General features: G+C 41.2%; 1 protein-coding gene across 1 annotated transcript in view; it reads left to right on the top strand.

The window, feature by feature from the left end:
• SPMIP7 (sperm microtubule inner protein 7) overlaps positions 1-20876 on the top strand; it is a 35437-nt gene that overhangs the window by 2008 nt on the left and 12553 nt on the right. The window contains 5 exon segments of the mRNA XM_086608938.1: positions 16816-16859; positions 17521-17657; positions 18114-18181; positions 19294-19329; positions 19879-19986. Of these exon segments, the coding sequence (XP_086465064.1) occupies positions 16816-16859; positions 17521-17657; positions 18114-18181; positions 19294-19329; positions 19879-19986 (393 nt within the window).

Consider the following 20876-nt stretch of genomic DNA (forward strand, 5'->3'; position numbering starts at 1 on the left):
AAATCTACTTGGCAGATGTGTAAATTCTACTCAAACAGAGAGGAATTGAGCTCATGTATTTCTAAGGGATTCTGCCTATAGAGGGAGGAGTCTCAATTCAAGATCAGAAGTAGCAGGGGGATTGTACCTGCACAGACAAACAAACCCTCCTGCTCCTTCCTGGTGGAAGGGAGTTACAACAGTGTCAGGTAAAGAGGAATCCCTTCCCACTGCCTGCCCAAAGGAGGAATCTGGGTAGGCTGGTGCTGACCAAATGAGCATTTGTTCCTGTGCCCATTGAGTTCCCTCTGAACAGGAATGCCATTCGTTCACTGAAGTTTCACATCAATATATTCTACGATTTCATAAAATATTTTATTCTGAATCTTTTAATCTTAGAATGACCATTACAGTTGCAAAATTAATCATCTTCACAATAACTCATCAGAAAATTAAATTTGGTCTGAAAATTGCAGTGGCAGGAAGCAGAGTTTAAAATGAGCCTTTTAAACAATCAATTTATTAATAAAATACTGTATTACTAGAATGTTCAATTGGCATAGTTTCAATTCATTTGTTTAGAAATGAAAATTATATGAAGCAATAGCAATAGATATATTTAAGTCATAGTAATTGCTAAAAGTTTTTTCAAAGTACTTATGTTTTGAGATAATTTTTGTGAAGAGATTTCTGCACTGAAAGAGTATATAAATAGCAACGTTACTTACTTATTTTTGCTCAATCATGCTAATAGTCAAGTGTTTTCTATATCCAAGTATTTTAATTACAGCTGGCATTTCTAAGCTGCCTATTGATGGTAAGTGCTGTGAAGAAATATTACCATTTCTATTACTAGTAATATGAAAGTCATATGGGAGAAACAGAACTTCAGTTTTTAATCTGTCTCAGTTAAGTTTAACCCTTTTAACAAAAAGCCTGCAAGATATGAACTATATTGTTTTTCAACTAGGCCCTCATATCTCCTTTCTGACAATTACACAACTAACACATTTCATAAGTTTAAGAGATCTTTTTTCCTTATCATATAGCAAGCTAAAGTTAAAAAAGTTGCACGTTTTCAGTTCAGATGGCTCAGAAAAGTCAAATGTAATTAAGACATTTCAAGAAACATGGTCCACATCATCACCAAAAAGTTCTTAAAGAAAAACCCATAAGTCAAAACTGTCAGCATTAGCAAACAAAAAAACAGAAAGAAAAAACCTTAAAGAAAAAGGTTCATGTTCTTTCCATCAGTCTGAGCTCAGACTATTTTAATAACACCTCAATGCAATAATATTTAAACAGGTGTCTTTCTCGTAGTTGATGATGTCTATCGTGCCTACTAAAGCCAAAGAGACAAGAAATAACTGTGACGTGTCAGTGAATATACACTGAAATACTGCACATGGTTTTCCCTTTTTTGGCAGAGAGTAGAAGAAGAACTTTGACTTCACCTCTGGTCTTGCTCCTGAAAAAGACTTTGTCTTTCTAAAAGAATTGTTGAAACTCCATCATAATCAGATCATGGAATAAGATCTGACACGTATGCTCACTAATGTACAGAGTCTTAGTGTCCTACTACATAACTATTTCTGTACCTCAGAGCATTCAACAAAGCGATGCAGCTCTTTTAGCTGAGTACCAACGTTACCAGCTACTCACAGCCCATGCCACTCACCTGTGGTGTTACACCCCCTCGAGCATGTAGCTTCTTTGGTCCATAGGAAGGAGAAACACCCCTCTCCTCAGCACCCACTGTTCATTTTTGAGAAAAAAAAAAAAAAATTGCTTAGATAATCCCTTGGCCTTTCTGCATCCAACTCCACCTCCACCTGTGGAAAGGAAGTTTAATCCCACTGGTGGATATGGTGGGTGTAGATGGGTAAAACACTGGGAGGTGTAAAACAACACCCACAGGGGAAAGCTGGATGCTAAAGGACACAGCTCCTGTATCATGGAACAGCTCGCCCCTGACAACAACGCCAACTTAAACCTACCAGGCTGCAAAACAGGGTCACATACGCAGTGACACCCCCCCCCCCCCGCTTTTGCAGCACGGTGTAAATAAATGCATGAGGGCAAGGAGAAAGGCAGAGGCGGGGAGTGACCTCAGGAAAACCTGTAAAACTCGCACCCGATGCTCCAGGCAAGGACAGCGACGGGAGACACTGAGGTCTGGGAGCTGCCACCACCGCCTTCCCCGCGCTGCGCGCCCAAACCCCGCGGGAAAGGGCAGCCCGGGCCAGACCGCACCGCCTCGGCTCCTGCCCGAGCCCCGACGGCGAGCGCAGGGTGCAGGCGGCTCCGCCCGCTCCGGCCCTCCCTGCCGCCGGGAAGCCAGCGGCGGGGCTTTCCCAGCCGCGGCGCCAAGCGCTGCGCTCGCGTCTCCGGCGAAAGAGTGGCGGGGTGTGGCGGGGGGGTGGAGGGGCGTGGGGAAGGCTTTCACATCCTCAAACCCCGGGGAAACATCTGCCGCCGCGGCAGCGCCATCCTAAATCGTCCAGCTGCCGGGTTATACCTAATTAATCCCAATCCATTAACGCACCAGCACGCCTGCACCGCCGCTCCAGGGGCAGCTCCTTTGAAAGAGCCGGGCCTGCGGGGGTGCAGACTGCCCCTCGGGGTGACCAAAGGCAGAGTGAACTGGCTTCACGCTCCGCGCGGTGGTTCCTAAAGAAAAAAAAAAAAAGAGCAAGGAAGTTTGCATTGCAAAACCAAAGAACTGTGCTGATCTAGTCGCTGCCATGAGCGTTCACGGCTGTGCAACTCAGTCTTTACTGCACTGTGACAAAAAGGCGATTAAGAAGGTGTCTGGAATCCCAGGACGTTTGCATGTTCCTGTGGCATGAGGGTAATTAGTTTGTTCTAAGGTAGAGAAAGGATTTTTTGAAAGAATGGAGGTGGGAGCGGGGAAGGGGCTATCTGGGAAGTGAAGCCTGGCAGGAAAATTTGACTGTATTGGAAGATTTGGTACGTTGTTACTGTGCCAAAGAAGAAAAATAGCCGTTTACATCAAAGAACCCAAAAGACTGCTCCACAGGAATCCTGAAGCAAAGTAAAAGGCAGACATCTAGTAAAGAGGACTAGCTTAGACATATGACCAGCTCATCCATGTGCTTTTCAAAGCACGATCACTTCTGAAAATTTGCAGTAGAAATAATTCAGCCTTACTTGGCAAATTTACTTCCCAAGATAATCTGGACAGAATCCCTGTCAACAAAATCCAAAATAAAGCTTTAATTGCATTTCACTCTGCAAAATGAATGCAACAAAATGTGAGTCATCCTTGCAATGTCTTCCATCCTGTGCCTTACCTGAGTCCCATGTCTTTGCCTCTCCTGCCATCTCTTTCTAAAGCTTTCCAAGGAAAGACAAGCAGTGGGGAAAAAGGTCTGTCTGCAACACTGGATGTTATTTCTAGTGTAAAACTGATTGTACTTGGTATGGAGATTACTGAGTGTCAGTAAATACAGACACCAGTATGGCATTTTAAGGGCTTGTTACTGGCAGAAGTCAAATTTTGGAAGTATCTTTTCACTATCTTGAATGTGCAAGCGTGATAGAAAGTGGACATAAGATGTGTCAGACAAAGAGTTCCATGTTTTCATAGTGTTGACTTAGCCTACCAATGCTGGTACTACATACACAATGTTCTCAGCTGTCACTTTTTACCCATTTTAGTTCTTGTGACCTATATATGAAAGCTGTCTTAATAAAGAAGGAAGCTTTATTTGTTTATTTTTTTTCTGCTCCATCAGCACACTACTCAAAAAAAACCCCATCGTGATTCTGCATTATGGAACACAACTTTTTATTACCATAAACCTGTACTGTAATAAACGTTAGGCCCATTTCTGATTTCGTGTTTATCAAGAGCAAGTTAGGAATTCAGGAAAGTTACATCTTTGTGAGACTAACGTAAATGAGAGAATGATCAGACTCTGTGCCCTAATTTTTCCTGACAAGGCCACAAAATAACAGCTCCCATAGTGTGAATTGAGCTGTCCAAGTAAACATAGTTTGATTTTTCTGAAGTGCCAGACCTTTGCAGATGGCACTGAATTCATGCAGAGAGGACCACTATAAATCAAACTGCTTTTGTTTAGATTGCTAAATGAATACTGTCGATCTTCAGATTAGGAAATAAGTGCTGCACATTGTGAGCTGAGACATTAATGGATTTGCCAACATGATAGAACAAATGGCAAAACTCTGGAGGTAATTAAGCTGCGTGGAAAACTCTGATGTCAATGTGATTTACTTATTCCAAGTAATAATTGTAAGTTTTCTGAATTTGCATTTATCTGTGGTTGTGTTTGATAAATTTTGTTTGCGTTAAATCTATTTCAATTTAATTCATATTTGTAATTAGATACCAATAGAATAGCTTATTTTAAAATACTTCAATGCAAACACCATATAATTCTTAGTAAGATTGAAAATTTCTTCATTTGGTTTCTGCTAGATGACTCAGTAATTTGTAGAGCCTTTCAAGATGCTATATGTGTCCCCTTGAAGGACTAGATTACTGTGGTATGCATGAACCATGTTTTACACCAGAATGCATTTTAATTGTGAAGTGGTTTCCATCGTTAACTAAATGACAAAAAAACTTCTCTGCTCATTCAATGGCTCTGTTCCTTTTGTACCACACTTGACAAATCTCTTTTCAGGAATGAATTCACTACTTAAACCACTGCCTTGCTCTTCATCGTTTCTATGCACTGATCTTCTGCAGGATGACTCTAGTTTTACTGAGGTTTGTTGGCTAGGACTTCAGAAACTTGGAGAAACAGGAGCAAGTGGAGTGTTTTAAGTTTACTGCCACATAACAATGATAGAAGTTGATGACCATGGTTTCCCATGGACCTGAAAGGCAGGCAAGTGCCTTTAAAAAGTCCGCCTGGTCAGTTGAACAAATTCACAAGATGGATCGTCTACAGTAACGAAGTCTATTAAAGATGTGGGTGTGTTGTGAGAGGTCCTGAGAACAGACATGGCTTTTCCAGCTTTGATGACTAAAAGAGTAATTCTGTCCTTAAATTAAATCTATTCATCCTTCCAGTAGCACTGAATTACTCTGTATCTCCATACTGGGATGATGTGCCTTTAGTAGATCCCTGCTCGGGTTTTGAGTCCAGAAGCAGATGTTGACCTGCAACCCTATGTTGGAAGTGCTTTTGAATCCCTGGTAGACTACAGTGATGTGAAACTTCACCAGCGAGTGCCCATCACAGGACAGAGAGGGCAGCCTGTCTACAGGAGGCAAATGGTCCTCCTGGAGGAAACCAGATAGGACAGAAGGTAGAATTCCAGGGCTGTGTCAGCTGCTTCTGTTGGGGCACGACTCAGAGGTAAAGCAAACTACAATTTTTATTTCTTAATCACAAAAAAAATTGGAAATGGTTAACAAATAAATAAAATTAGTTTCTGAACTCCATCCCCCAAGGTCCTGAAAGAACAACCTTATAAAATATATTTGCCCTGGATATTTGAACTGAACAGGACAACTGAAGTAATGTTTGTACGATTCATTGTCCCTGCTGTAGCAAAGAGGTACCAGTCAGCAAATTCTAATGAGCATTCTAATGATATTAAAAAAAAAGAAAAAATCTTTGAAGGTAAATAATGTTTTAAAAAAATCTATTTATGTAAATTATGAAGTTATATACAATAGTACTAATGAGAACCTGTTTTAATGTAAACCAAAATAATAAACCACTCCAGAGTCAGGAAATCCCCTGGATATTTCTGTGTCTTTTAGTATTTCCTGGCACAGGAAATTTCCTGACATTGCGCAGTTGCAGTGCAGCACATTTAAAGTCCTATTCCAGTGTCTAGCTCATCAGAAAACAGAAGTTCTCTAGGACTGCCACCACATGTTGGTCAAAATACATATTACCCTCTTATTTTACATCAGTGTTACGCAAAAGTTGAGTATGATCATTTTGTATTGATTACAGCATCAAAACGGAAATTCACTCTTTAACATGAAGCGAAATTGGGTTGGTGGTTACTACTCAGAATTTTCATCAGAAAATTCTGGGAAGCAGAAGTGTCTTCCCAGGGCTTCTAAAGGCAGACATAATTAGCAGTAAGCAATATGGTTGATTTTTTATGAAGATTAAGCCAATTCCAATGATTTTCATAGAGAAATGCTCATTTCAGCTAGAACAAAATTTTATGAGAACTCAGGCAACATGTTCATAGATGAGGAGAGGCGTTTCTTAGAACATGGTAAAGAAATGTAAATAAGTTTCTTGTTCCATTTTATTATACAGAGATAACATTCTCATTTCATGGTTAGTTATACTTTATCCGTGTTATTGTCACCGTAAAGTCTCTATGTGCTATAAATTCAGGCACTGTTTTTGGTTCCTTATTTCTGTCTTTGAGCTTTGCATTTTAAATCATTTTAAGCTTACCACAGTCATACAACAGAATCAAAAAGAATCCAAGAAACCACAAGGGATAAAAAAATAGACTCCATAATTTTCCTTTTTTTTCTTACTCATCCCATATAATTTTCACTTTTATTTCTCAATTACTGTGTTCTCCATTTACATATGAAATTAGACCTCAGACATCAATCAGAACTGATCAGCTTTTTTTTTTTTTCTGCAAGCCTCTGGAAAAGTGATGGGGAAAGAAATTAATCTGACCATTAATTTTTCCAATGCAGAGAAAAGCAGAGATAGAGATAGAGATACTCTGGCATACAGAGACATTCCTGAAATGATCAGAGACAAAATCTGAAACTGAATGTCATCAGGTCAGTAACCTGGGTTACAGTGAAAAAGGTGGTCTGAAATGGAGAGTAGTTCCAGAAAGCAGACAGAGACTGTCTGGTGGCTTTCTGGTGAATTTTCATTGGGAAAAGTTCACTATTAGAGTGAAATACTGACTCCAATGAAGTTGTCAGAAAAAGTCAAACTTAACTCATTGACAAACCTTGAAACAGATATAGTCCAGTGTAAATTTGTTAAGGAGAGCTGTGCACATGTTCTTCTAAACCTAGCATTCATTTGCAAGCTTTCCTGTGATGCTGAGGTATGAACTATAGATGTGTAAATATAGATATAAAAAGTAGTTGAGTTTTAAGGTACTGTTTTTAATGAGACTGCATGAACAAATTAGAGATTTCAGCTATATGATTCAGCGCCCAACTACCAACTCCCAGGCACGTGATGTGATGAAAGTTGCTAGTATTTCTAGATATCAGTCCCAAGACATTCCACAGCGAAGTTGTTTGGGGAAGTTGTGCTGAAAGAGAGATCAGTCAGGCATTTTGCAAGCGAATTCTACAGTCACTTTCTCCACTGTGTTGGGGATGAATGGAAAAAAAAAAACAGAGACAGAAGCAGCCTGTGAGATGGATGAGCTGAGGTATATAAAACATCTGCAGTAGACAGGAGGTTCTCTGTTGTGAGAAGATGTAGTTGACAGTACTACTTTGGACTTCCCTAGCAGTCTTTTCCATCTACTGAGCAAAGCAAGTTTATTGAACAGTGAGGCTCTGTGATAGCAAAACAAAGGTGAGAAGCTGACAAAGAAGGTTTTTCTAAGACTGGAGAATCAGAGCCTGCCAGAGAAGTGAGACAGCTGAGGATCTATTCTTCACGTATTCTTGCTTGGTATAGAGAAGGTGCTCAGTGCTAGAAGACAAGGTCTTTAGGAAGTTGACAGTATTTGCCTGTAGAGTCCTCCTCTCCCACTCACATGACAACAGAATTTTGAAACCTTTTCTCTGCGGTCTCAAGCTTCTTTGCAGAGTTTAGGAGGACCTCAGAATTTGACCATTCAGATATATTTGTACCTGGAAACCTGGTGACAAAGCCCTCATATCCAGTTCGTAATTATTATTCTATTTTGTACAGCTTAACACAGAGATGAGCATGGGGATTGCAGAAGGAACCAGGGTATTTGATAAATCTGATACAGAGCAGAGATGAATTCTTGCCCCTACTGGAAGCTGACACATCTGTAGACACAGTTTTCTTCAAAAACTGGGAAATGGGAAGCACTGTATAGTTTACCTACAGACTTGATAGTAACGCTTTTCTGTAAAAAATAAGCAGTTAACTCATGCTGCTATTAGAGTGGCCATATTTGGATTTGTCCAAAATCCTGACTAATGCAGTATTCCATCCCAGACTGTGAATATTTAACAAAGAATGTCATCATATTTCATCCACGTATTTTCCTATCATGTGATGATTTGTTGACCAGAGATTTGTGACCAGGAGGTGGTGTGTTTGTAGTTAGTAGTCATGGATTCATAGATTTGCCTTCATGAATACATCCATTTGCTTTTTGAACCCATCACTTAATTTACAACGATCTATTTCCAAGTAATTTGTGAATATGTTAAGCAATAAAAATCTAAGCTTAGATGGGTTACCTTCAGATCTCCCTACCAGTGACCTCCATTCACCCTTCCTTCCTTCTCCGATCTTCTAATCAATTATTTATCTGCGTGAAGATCTTATCTTTATTCCATTGTTGCTTTAAGAAATTCTGTTAAAGAATTGTATGCAGAACTTGTTGAAATAATTGTGGTTGCATTATACTAATTTCCCAATGGCTTTTGTATAGGGAGAGTTCCCTTCCTAGTGTTTCCTCTCCTGAAGCAAGAAGTATTTTCTCCAGAGTAATCATTACAGGAGTAATCATCCAGGAGTAATCTGGGATAAAGCAGCACATTGAGTGTGAGGCATATCAAGGTAGGATTCCAGCCTCTTCTACCTTTCAAATAATGATAGAAAAGGACTGTAGGCTACAGTTTGTGATACAGGTACTTAGTGAGATAAAACCTTTTACCTGCCTGCAGAAAGAGAAAGATGAAAGGATAGTCAGAGGCAATAACATGTAAAGCAAAGAGAAAAAAACTGTGCAACTTGAAAAACATCAAATTAAAAATTCAAGGACACTCATAAATAACATGCGCAGCTCATAACTATTGTAGCATATAAACAAAGTCAACTAAGAACGAAAGATGGCCTACAATGGGCTCAAGAATATATAGGCTATTAAATAATTACCTGTAACACAATGAATTGTGTAATAGCATACTGCCTAATAAACTAGTAGGTCATTTGGAAATAATGCATAAAAACTCAGGATACTATCTCTTGAGTGCTGAGTGCCATTGAATAAAATAACTGTGGTTGCACTAAGGATTTGATTATTTATCATCGCTGCAGTTATGTATTTCACTGTTTGTTTTTCACTTGCCCAATAGCAGAGTGATGCTTTGTTTATTCAACAACTTTGTTCTATCTCTGTTGCTTCTTTTGTAGTGCATGCCTTTCCAGTATAAACTGATAGTTTTTATGCTTATTTATAATTAGTTTTCGGGGTGTGATTTCAAAGAATCATAGAATGGTTTGGGTTGGAAAGGACCTTAAAGATCATCTAGTTCCAACCCCCCTGCCATGGGCAGGGACACCCTCCACTACACCAGGTTGCTCAAAGCCTCATCCAACCTGGCCTTGAATACTTCCAGGGATGGGGCATCCACAGCTTCTCTGGGCAACCTGTTCCAGTGCCTCACCACCCTCAGAGGGAAGAATTTTTTCCTTATATCTAATCTAAATCTCCCCTCTTTCAGTTTAAAGCCAGTGCCCCTTGTCCTATCACTATATTCCCTTGTAAAAAGTCCCTCTCTAGCTTTCCTGTAGGTCCCCTTTAAGTACTGGAAGGCTGCGATAAGATCACCCTGGAGCCTTCTCTTCTCCAGGCTGAACAGCCCCAACTCTCTCAGCCTGTCTTCATAGCAGAGGTGCTCCAGCCCTCGGATCATCTTTGTGGCCCTCCTCTGGACTTTCTCCAGCAGCTCCATGTCCTTCTTGTGTTGGGGACTCCAGAGCTGAATGCAGTATTCCAGGTGGGGTCTCACGAGAGCAGAGTAGAGGGACAGAATCACCTCCTTCAACCTGCTGGCCACACTTCTTTGGATGCAGCCCAGGATATGGTTGGCTTTCTGGGCTGCCAGTGCACATTGCCGGCTCGTGTTGAGCTTCTCATCCACCAGCACTCCCAAGTCCTTCTCCTCTGTGCTGCTCTCAATCCATTCTCCACCCAGCCTGTACTTATGCTTGGGATTGCCTCGACCCACGTGCAGGACCTTGCACTTGGCCTTGTTGAACTTCATTTGTAGCCTTTTCTTTCAAAGGTGTAAAAGAGAGAGAAAAGTAGTAATGTTAACAGGTTATATTTATTTTCCATATATAAAGAGAAGTAGAATAATTAATCAAAGAACTAAGCAAAAGAATCTTCAAGAGTTATCTGTAAAACTTTCATTTGGCATTATCTCTTGCTAGGCCCACTGAAGTCAGTACGCCTCCTAACGTTAAAATATAAGAGGTCAAAAATAGTACAGTCTTCAAATGATAGTGAGATGCACTGAAGCTTGTGAGACTGCTGGTTTTGTGAAACCTCTCTGCATGTTTCTTTATGTGGTGACATAAGAATTTCGCTTTTTCCTTTAAAAACAAAACAAGAAGATGTTCTGGCTTTCATGGTTTCTGGCAAAGAGCTTAGAAATATGAATGAGAACATCTTCAGTTTCTGACTAAGAATCCAAGCCAGAAGTTCTCTAAATTCATTGAATATTGCTTTGTTAGATTAGGAGACTAGTTTAAGTAATAAACTGAAGCTGACAGTATCATTAAGCTTGTCTTTAGTTAAAAGTGACCGAGCCAGGACACTGAGTTCTGCACAGCTTCGACACGAGCAGATCATACCATTTTCAGTCCTATGGACTGTGCAAATCATTAGTGGCATTGAAATCTCCAGAAAGCTGACTTAAAGAAAAAAATTATTGTGGTTTTAATGCTAGATCTTTCCACTGAAAGAAAAAAGGAGAAATAAATGTGAGAGGATTAATCATCCCAGCAGTAGGACAGTAGTGTCAAGGTGGCAAATTACAATATATAGTGCAAGAGCAGAGGTCTCTAGAAATTCATATGTGTAATTATCAAAGCAAGTGTAAAATGATATACATGTTCTCCTAAGGACATTGTAGCTGACACCTGTGTTTTACACATATAACACAAGGAAGAATAGTTGCAACTTTTAGCTCTTTAATCAACGAATCAGAGGAAGACTATGGAACTACTTTTATGGAACTACTAGGGCATATGGGTGGATATATTTGAGCCATCTACCTCTTTACTGTAGAGAGCACTAGTACATGCATACTTATAAAGTAATTACAACATTTCAGACATAAACTTTATGGAAACATTGCCATATGAGTACAAGTCGTATATTTGCAGGTAGCATTTAAAGTTTACACAAAGCAGAGGCTATGAAGATGCAGCCACCATCTTTACTGCAAGCACGTTACCTCTTTAAGAGACACTATCCAAAATAATTTTTAATTGGAGAGTGTCTCCATTTGAAAGCTCTTCACGGTGCAAAGCTCCACAAATTCTGTCAAGCTTTTCACAAGCAGCAACTTGAAGTTATAGAACACTGTGCAAAAAGCTCTTTTAAAAACCACGTAATGTTATTTCAGTGTCTACATCTAGCATTAGGATACTAAGCTTAAGTCTCTTTTACTGAAAGCCATGATTTTCTTTTCAACTTTGTCAGAACCATTAGTTCTGACAAAGCCAGAACTAAAGGGAGCCCAGCTAAAGTGTATGTACACCAACGCACGCAGCATGGGAAATAAACAGGATGAGCTGGAGATGCGTGCACAAGATCAGGGCTACGACCTTATTGGCATCACGGAGACGTGGTGGGACGACTCCTATGACTGGAGTGTCAACATGGAGGGGTATAAGCTTTTTAGAAAGGACAGGAAGGGGAGACGAGGAGGGGGTGTCGCTCTCTATGTCAGCAACCGGCTGGAGTGCGTGGAGCTTCGCCTGGGGTCGGAGGAGGAGCTGACAGAGAGCTTATGGGTCAAGATTAGAGGACGGGGACGGATAGAGGATGTTACGGTAGGGGTCTGTTACAGGCCACCTGGCCAGGAGGACAGAGCAGATGAGGCGCTTTATAGCCAGATAGGAGCAGCCTCGTGGTCACAAGCCCTGGTCCTCATGGGGGTCTTCAACCACCCTGACATCTGTTGGAGAGACAATACGGCAGGGCACAGGCAGTCCAGGAGGTTCCTGGAATGCGTGGACGACAACTTCCTCCTGCAGGTGATAGAGGAGCCGACAAGGAGGGGTGCCATGCTCGACCTTGTGCTCACCAACAGGGAGGGACTGGTGGGCGATGTGAAACTTAAGGACAGCCTTGGCTGCAGTGACCACGACACGGTGGAGTTCAAGATCCATGGGGCAGCAAGGAAACCACTCAGCAAGCTCTGTACCCTAGACTTTAAGAAGGCGGACTTCGGCCTCTTCAAGGACCTGATGGGCAAAGTGCCATGGGAGGCGGCCCTGGAGGGACGAGGGGCCCAGGAAAGTTGGTCCACATTCAAGGAGCACCTCCTCCAAGCTCAGCAGAGGTGCATCCCGACGAAGAACAAGTCGGGCAAAAAGGCCAGGAGGCCTGCGTGGATGAGCAAGGAGCTCCTGGACCAACTGAAAATTAAGAGGTTAGCCTATAGAAGGTGGAAGCGGAGACAGATAGCCTGGGAGGAATACAGAGTAACTGTACGAGTGACCAGGGATCAAGTGAGGAATGCTAAGGCCCTGAAGGAATTGAATTTGGCAAGGGATATAAAAAGCAATAAGAAATGCTTCTATAGGTATGTAGGGGACAAAAGGAAGTCCAAGGAGAATGTAGGCCCCCTCCGGAAGGATACTGGTGCTCTGGCTACCCGGGACATAGAGAAGGCTGAGGTACTCAATGAATTTTTTGCCTCAGTCTTCACTGATAAAACCTCTTGTCTTACCACCCAAGCTGTGGAAAGAACTAGCAGGGTCTGTGAGGATGAACCACCGCCCACTGTACTTGAAGAGCAGGTTCGGGAACATCTGAGGAACTTGAAGGTGCACAAGTCCATGGGACCTGATGAGATCCATCCGCGGGTCCTGAAGGAACTGGCGGATGAAGTTGCCAAGCCACTGGCCATTGTATTTGAGAAGTCGTGGAGGTCTGGCGAGGTCCCCGATGACTGGAAGAGAGGGAACATAACCCCCATTTTTAAAAAGGGGAACAAGGAGGACCCGGGCAACTACAGGCCGGTCAGCCTCACCTCTGTGCCTGGCAAGGTCATGGAGCAGATTCTCCTGGGAACCATGCTAAGGCACATGGGGAGCAAGGAGGTGGTGGGTGACAGCCAACATGGCTTCACCAAAGGCAGATCGTGCCTGACCAACTTGGTGGCCTTTTACGATGGGGTGACAGCATCGGTGGACAAGGGTCGACCAACGGATGTCATCTACCTGGACTTGTGCAAAGCTTTTGACACTGTCCCACACGACATTCTTCTCTCTAAACTAGAGAGGCATGGGTTTGATGGATGGACCACTCGGTGGATAAGGAATTGGCTCAATGGCCGCACTCAGAGAGTAGTGGTCAACGGCTCGATGTCCAAGTGGAGACCGGTCACGAGTGGCGTCCCTCAGGGGTCCGTGTTGGGCCCGGCCCTCTTCAACATCTTTGTCGGTGACGTGGACAGTGGCATGGAGTGCACCCTCAGCAAGTTCGCCGATGACACCAAGCTGTGTGGTGCCGTCGACACGCTGGAAGGGAGGGATGCCATCCAGAGGGACCTCGACAGGCTGGAGAGGTGGGCCCGTACCAACCTCATGAAGTTTAACCAGGCCAAATGCAAGGTCCTACATCTGGGTCGTGGCAATCCCAGGCACAAATACAGACTGGGTGGAGAATGGATTGAGAGCAGCCCTGAGGAGAAGGACTTGGGAGTACTGGTGGACGAGAAGCTCAATATGAGCCGGCAATGTGCTCTTGCGGCCCAGAAGGCCAACCGTGTCCTGGGCTGCATCAAGAGGAGTGTGGCCAGCAGGTCGAGGGAGGTGATTCTCCCCCTCTACTCTGCCCTCGTGAGACCTCACCTGGAGTACTGCGTCCAGTTCTGGAGTCCCCAACATAAGAAGGACATGGACCAGTTGGAGAGGGTCCAGAGGAGGGCCACGAAGATGATAAGAGGGCTGGAGCACCTTTCCTATGAGGACAGGCTGAAAGAGTTGGGGCTGTTCAGCCTGGAGAAGAGGAGGCTCCGGGGTGACCTTATAGCGGTCTTCCAGTACCTCAAGGGGGCCTACAAGAAAGATGGGGAGAGGCTGTTCAGGAGGACCAGTTGTGATAGGACAAGGGGTAATGGTTTTAAAATAGAGGGAGGTAGATTCAGGTTGGATATTAGGAAAAAATTTTTTACCATGAGAGTTGTAGAACACTGGAACAGGTTGCCCAGAGAGGTGGTGGATGCTCCATCCCTGGAGACGTTCAAGGCCCGGTTGGATGAGGCCCTGAGCAACCTGATCTAGTTGGAGATATCCCTGTTCCTTGCAGGGGGGTTGGACTAGATGGCCTTTGAAGGTCCCTTCCAGCCCTAACAATTCTATGATTCTATGATTCTATGATTCTGTAAGAACTAATTTTGCATTCTGCACAGTGGTTTTCAACTTTTAGTCTTTGAATTATTTTCTCCAAAGTATACCTAAAATTTCTACAAATGACTAGGAGAAGTAACTCCCTTAGGAATTAGCTTAAATTTGCTAAATAAAGGTCTTCATACATGTTGGAGATTTTTAGAAGTCTGGAAGCAAAAAGCAGGTTGAAAACTACTTAATTAGTACATTCTTGGTACTAAGTAACAGTTCCCAGTGCTTATAGAGAGAGTGGTGCGATGGCTGTATGGCTGCCTACCCCTTTTACTATAGCATAACAAAGTATATTTAGAAATACACCTTTTCCAAATCACCAAAAGCATTATGCTAGTTAATGGCACAGCAGTTTGGATGATACTCTCATACATATCCCTTTCCTTACTTATGGGATTATTTTGTGGATTTTATCCTGATTTCCTAAGGAGACAAATTATTTCCATTCATCTTGTTTATTTATATATTGATTCTCCCCTAATAACTTTAACCTCATATTTATATCTCTGCCAAATTTGACAGAGATATAAACATCTCAAAGATAATTGCATCCCTGCAAGATTTTTGAAGATCAAAGTCTGGGGAAAGACATAAATTAGTGTTCCTTTTGAGAGAGCTGAAACTCAGGCATTTTAACAACATCTTTCTATTTGGCAGCAGCTCACTTGGTTATTAGCATGCGTGTACTGGCTCGCCAGTCAGCACAGATGTGACTCTACACTTACTGCAGGACATGACCTGTCGGTGGGTAAGGCTGATTTACAGGAACTGGTCAGGGAGAGCTCAAATTATTGGAATATGAAGTTTGGAGGATGAAAGAGAGAGAAATATTGTTAGGAAATCAGTCTGCTACTGCTCATGTAATAGATTGTTTGTTGATTTCAGGGTTGGCAAAAATTATGTAACTGTAGAAATGCAATATGTAATTACTAGTTCGGGTTACATTAGCAAGCTTTTGTTGTCATGTTTGATAATTTGGATACTTCCCTTTATACAGTTAGTACTATACATGACAATATGTGAAGTAGGCCAAACCATAGCAATGTATGTTGTGATACTATTCATCTTCCATGCAATGCAATATATTTTTCTGGCAGTTTGTAATTCAGAGTGGTAACAGGTAACTGAACATTGGTGCATCAGTTTTTATGGGAAGCTGTGAATTGTTTTCATCCAGTTTAAAACAATAAGGATTGCTGCAAATTGATTAACACAACAGGAAGCCCTTTCTTTCAGGTTGGAGAACTTCTGTGAAAGTTGCTCCTGCTCTACTTGACCAAAATTATATTTTTGCATTTTGTATGGATTCTGATCTGAAGGCAAGTGTCTCGTGCTCTTCTTGTAAAGACAGAAAATAGATTTAAATCATTTTGTTTCTAGTCTGCTTTCCACTCAACACACGTTGGCAGTAATTAAGTAGTGTAGTGACTTTTTCATTTCATCTGATTATATTGAAACAAGCTCTGTATTTCAGGTAGCTGTATGTTAGCATGACTAGATTTTGATGGTGGATATTTCTCCAATAAATTTTATTTTTTATACTGTTACTCTGATTAAGGCATTTAGACTGTAATGTGAGACTGATACTACCAATGCCAGTTATGTGTAACTGGAGACAGAGTTAGAGCAAAAATACTAGAATGTACAAAAGATGCCAAAACCTCATACTTACTATAAATACTCATATATTAAATACTTAGGCACTGCCTTATTTGGTGCAAGTCACAAGCAAGTAAGTAAATAAAAACCCATCAATGATTCCATAGCACAAGTCTAATTAAGTCTTTCACATACTGAAAATGCCATGACATCCTTCATCCTTCTACACTTAGGAGGCTGTTCATAGTCCTTAAAGTGTTGCATGTGCTTAAATAGCTCTTTAAGTTGGCCCCTTTTGTAGCAATGAACATCATACAAATACATCAGGCATATGTGAGGGCCTGCAAAGTGCGTTTGCTATGCCATTTTATAAATAGTATAATAAACTGAAAGGTACATTCTTGAAGAGTAGAGAGGCAAGGACATTCTATCAGTTTTTAAACTTGTATTCACTATATTACATTTTCCTTCCCGAGTAAAAACTCCTCAGAAATAGATTCATTCTTGATCTCTGCTGCTAGCTAGTGATGTATGTGAAATTGCAGGTTTCACATTCTGATGCAAAAGAAGATAGCAAACTAGGAAAACGCAGATACATACAGTTCACTCTTTAAACAAGCGATCATAATATCCTATATGTTGATAGTATTGCTTTCTGCTATGTGTTTGATTTCTCTTAGGAATCAAGTGATCCTTCTGCAAGATGAAGAGAAGAAAAAGCAAGGAACCATTTCTACAAGTCAAATACTAAAAGTGAGATGCCATTTCTTTTACAACTGGTTTTAGCTTGTGCTTTGCTTCATTTTTTCATCTTCTTTTTGCTACTATGCTCCTTTAGGTATCAGGATGTACAAGACTACAAACAATTTTTCTATCAGCCAGAACTTCTGGTGCTTTAGCGGCGTTTAGCATAGGATTCATCTCATGAACTTTAGTTATCTAAAAGCTTGCATCCAGTCTGTGCCTTTCATCTCTACTTCCTCTACAGACAGTGAAGAGAAACTGGAGTTTCCAAAGGGGCGTTATGTACATCTCTCTTCAACACCTGTCACAGGCATGTGACTGGTGTCTAATCTCTATTTATGTCTCGTCTCACTTAACTGATTATTCAAATTTAGATAAAATAAATCCCATCATCACTGTAAGCCTGTTGAAAGGTAAACTACCTCTTTCAAGTAGTGAGTGAGACAGTTTTAAAGAAGATAAGCCTGTGAAACTGTGCCATAACTAGTTGTTCCACAACAAGTAACATTTAATTCTAGGCTTTTAATTTCCCTTTAAACTAGAAGTATGCAGCTTTGTTATTTTCTGCATCCTTCTTTGTTACATAATTCCTTATTATCTAGCTGCCGATGTCATTCACTAATGATTATACAGGGACTTTTTTCTCTTCTTTTTTATTGTTGATCTATAGCTTATGAAGAAGTTCCTTGGGATAACATGTTACCTTCCAAAATCCAGCCTCCAGAATCAACAGTGCAAGTGTTGACTGATCCTGTTTCCCAGTGTTTCACGAAAAGGAGTTACAATCCTGAACCTGAAATAAGCCAAGTCGATGAACAATTTTTTGCCAACTGGTTTTAGGTTTTGCTAATGAAATACACCCTAAATTTTGTGTAGGTCATACACATAAAACCGCAGCAATGCTTTCAAATAAAAGCAGTCCCAAGTGAGCTTTTAAGGTCATCAGCACACTCCAGTAATTGCCTCAAATGATTTCATATTTTTTCCCTTCCCTCCCCCATAAATTGATATAGAAGATGTGCATGCACAGTACCAAAGGAAAGGACAGGGATATTGATGAAAATTTGATTGATAGGAACAATGCTGTACCATAACAAATCTCACATTAAGTTAGTTTACTTGTGATTATTAACTGTAATAATTGTTATTTTTACTAAACTAAAATTCAGTCCTTCAATTGGTTGTGATTGCTGCATGAAAATCTATTAAACCAAATTAGTTAGGTAATGTTGGCTCACAAGAAGCATCTAGTTATGATTTTAGGTTGTTGGAGGATTCTGGGACAGATTTCAGACAAGATCTTTTACCTCTCCACAGGGACATGTTGATTTGTAAGATTTTTTGTTGTGGTTTTTTTTTGTGTGTGTGTGAGTATTGGGGTCCTCTGAACACTTCCTTTATGAATTCTGCATACAGATAATTATTTCAGAAGACTAAATTCACCAGCATTCTATAACTAGAGAAGTTAAGATACCCAGTCAATAATTATATGAAAAGTATACTCTGACATGTTTCTCCTGTGAGAGAGTTAAATATAAAAAGCAGAACAGAAGAAATCTGTAAAGGGAATGATTGTCATGACTTCATACATCCGATGTTTTCATGAAGACATGATATTTATGAAAACACTATGGTAATCATACACATGTACAAACTCAATGTTTTATCTGCTGTTTGTAGAATCCAAAACAATCATCTATGAATCAGTGTCTTTTCTTCACTCTGTATTTCACCTATTCTTTTCTCTCTGAATGGAACATTTTAGATAAGCCCAGTAAAGGGTGACAGGCATTTCAGAAGAGCTCAGATAACAGACAAACAGAGATGAGGAAGGAAAGATCGGTCAAAGCAAGACAGGAAAACTAGAACTCACCTCCTTTCCATGCCATGAGCCAACAGGTTTGCTCGGGCAAACTCAATAGACAGGTGTGCTACTGGGTACAGTCAGGAATACAATGAGAGAGACAGGTACCTCTGCAGGGTGGAAGAGAGATAGAAAATGCTATCTTTATGGTTTCTTGAATGTTGCTCTTTCAAAGGAATATAGACCTGGACAGTGAGAGCAGTTTGCAGGGACAGACCAAGAGAGAAATTCAGACCTGGTGTTAAATTTTTTCGTGTTCTCAGAAGTGTTACAAGTAGAGAAGCAGTTCATTTTTAAAGAAAACTGGCTTATACTATCCTAGGAAATTGACTGAAGTCCCAGTATCTGAGGATGAAGATTAAAAGACAAGATTCTGCCTGCTGAACTGGGTCATTTAGCATATATGCCAACCTAATCATTTACCACAGTCTTTCACCAAATTCAAATGAGCATTGCATCATTCCAAGAGCAAAACTTTGACTTGTCACCACCTCTCTTTTGGGACCTCATAAATATTATATGAGAATATTCTGTCTGGTGAAAAAAAAAAAGGTGATTGATCTATCTTGTCTTTAACAGTGTAAGCTGAAGCTCTCAAACCTGTCATATCCCTTTATATACATAAGTTCAATGTCCCTGAGTTGTTTCTACTTTCTACTTTTTTGATTAAGCCCAAGCAATCCATCTCTCATTTTCTGAAGCAAGAGTTGTAAATGGACTATGTAATCTAGTCTTAAGGTGTTCTCTGGTGCCAAGGGAGAGCGCATGCTGAGTCTCCTCTGCTTGCGGGTCGCTCCAGCATTTTACCTGTAAACTAGAAATCAGAATCCATTCTGTACTCTTTGGAAGAATATCCCAGTCTGATCATGGGCATAGCCAACAGAACGAGAGATGACACATTTCTATCTTATTTCTGTTCTTCCTAAGCCTCCTCTCTGCGCATATGTACTAGAGCTGTCATTTGTTACGTGCTGCAAGTTCAGCAGATGATTGTTTTCATCCTGGGACATGCCAAGCACACAGGGCAGTTCATCTCCATGTTTTTTCTTGTGGACCATTTTAATAAATAACTAGAATTTTGGAGCATGTAGTATATGGTTCAGCTGCCTCCACCAGCTGTCTTATGAATAATGCACATCTTTGACTTCCTTTCTATCCAAACAGTGGCTACGTTGACACAGTAAATTTTGAAGACATTGACAATGCTGATGTAGACTTAATCCCGTTTAACCATGTGCAAACTTCAAAGCCTCACTACAAAAGCCCTGTGCAGTATGTTTCTCTTATTAGTATGATTTTGATGCTGCCTCTTGAGTTCTGGTTACTTGGCAATGAGGAAAAAACAGTTAAAGATCTGATCTCAGGCTCAAAAGAATGGAAGAAATTGGGGAGGGTGCTCCTTATTCTTTTTAATAACTTGAATGAGGTTTGTCAACAGAGGAAGCACAGTGGGCTTTCAGATTCAAGGTTGAACTTGAAGAGTCCTTTTTAATAACTGAGTCAGTAGTAAATGGCCTGCAGTGGTAACTGCCTACAGTGATCAGTGTAGGTCTGTATAAATTGAATCACAGAATCACAGAATCACAGGATGTTAGGGATTGCAAGGGAGCTCAAAGGATCATCTAGTCCAATCCCCCTGCCGGAGCAGGACCACCTAGATCAGATCACACAAGAATGCGTCCAGACGGGTTTTGAACATCTCCAGAGAAGAAGACTCCACAACCTCTCTGGGCAGCCTGTTCCAGTGTTCTGTTACCCTTACTGGGAAGAAGTTCTTCCTCATGTTTAAGCGGAACCTCCTATGTTCCAGCTTATATCCATTTCCCCTTGTCCTATCATTGGATGCCACTGAGAAGAGCCTGGCTCCATCCTCATGACAGTCACCCTTTACATATTTATAAACATTAATGAGGTCACCTCTCAGTCTCCTCTTCTCCAAGCTAAAGAGAACCAGCTCCCTCAGCCTTTCCTCATAAGGGAGATGCTCCACTTCCTTAATCATCTTTGTGGCCCTGCGCTGAACTCTCTCAAGCAGTTTCTTGTCCTTCTTGAACTGAGGGGCCCAGAACTGGACACAATATTCCAAATGCGGCCTCACCAGGGCAGAGTAGAGGGGGAGGAGAACCTCTCTTGACCTACTAACCATACCCCTTCTAATACAC

Source organism: Tauraco erythrolophus, chromosome 3 (assembly GCF_009769465.1).
Source record: "Tauraco erythrolophus isolate bTauEry1 chromosome 3, bTauEry1.pri, whole genome shotgun sequence".
NCBI lineage: Eukaryota > Metazoa > Chordata > Aves > Musophagiformes > Musophagidae > Tauraco > Tauraco erythrolophus.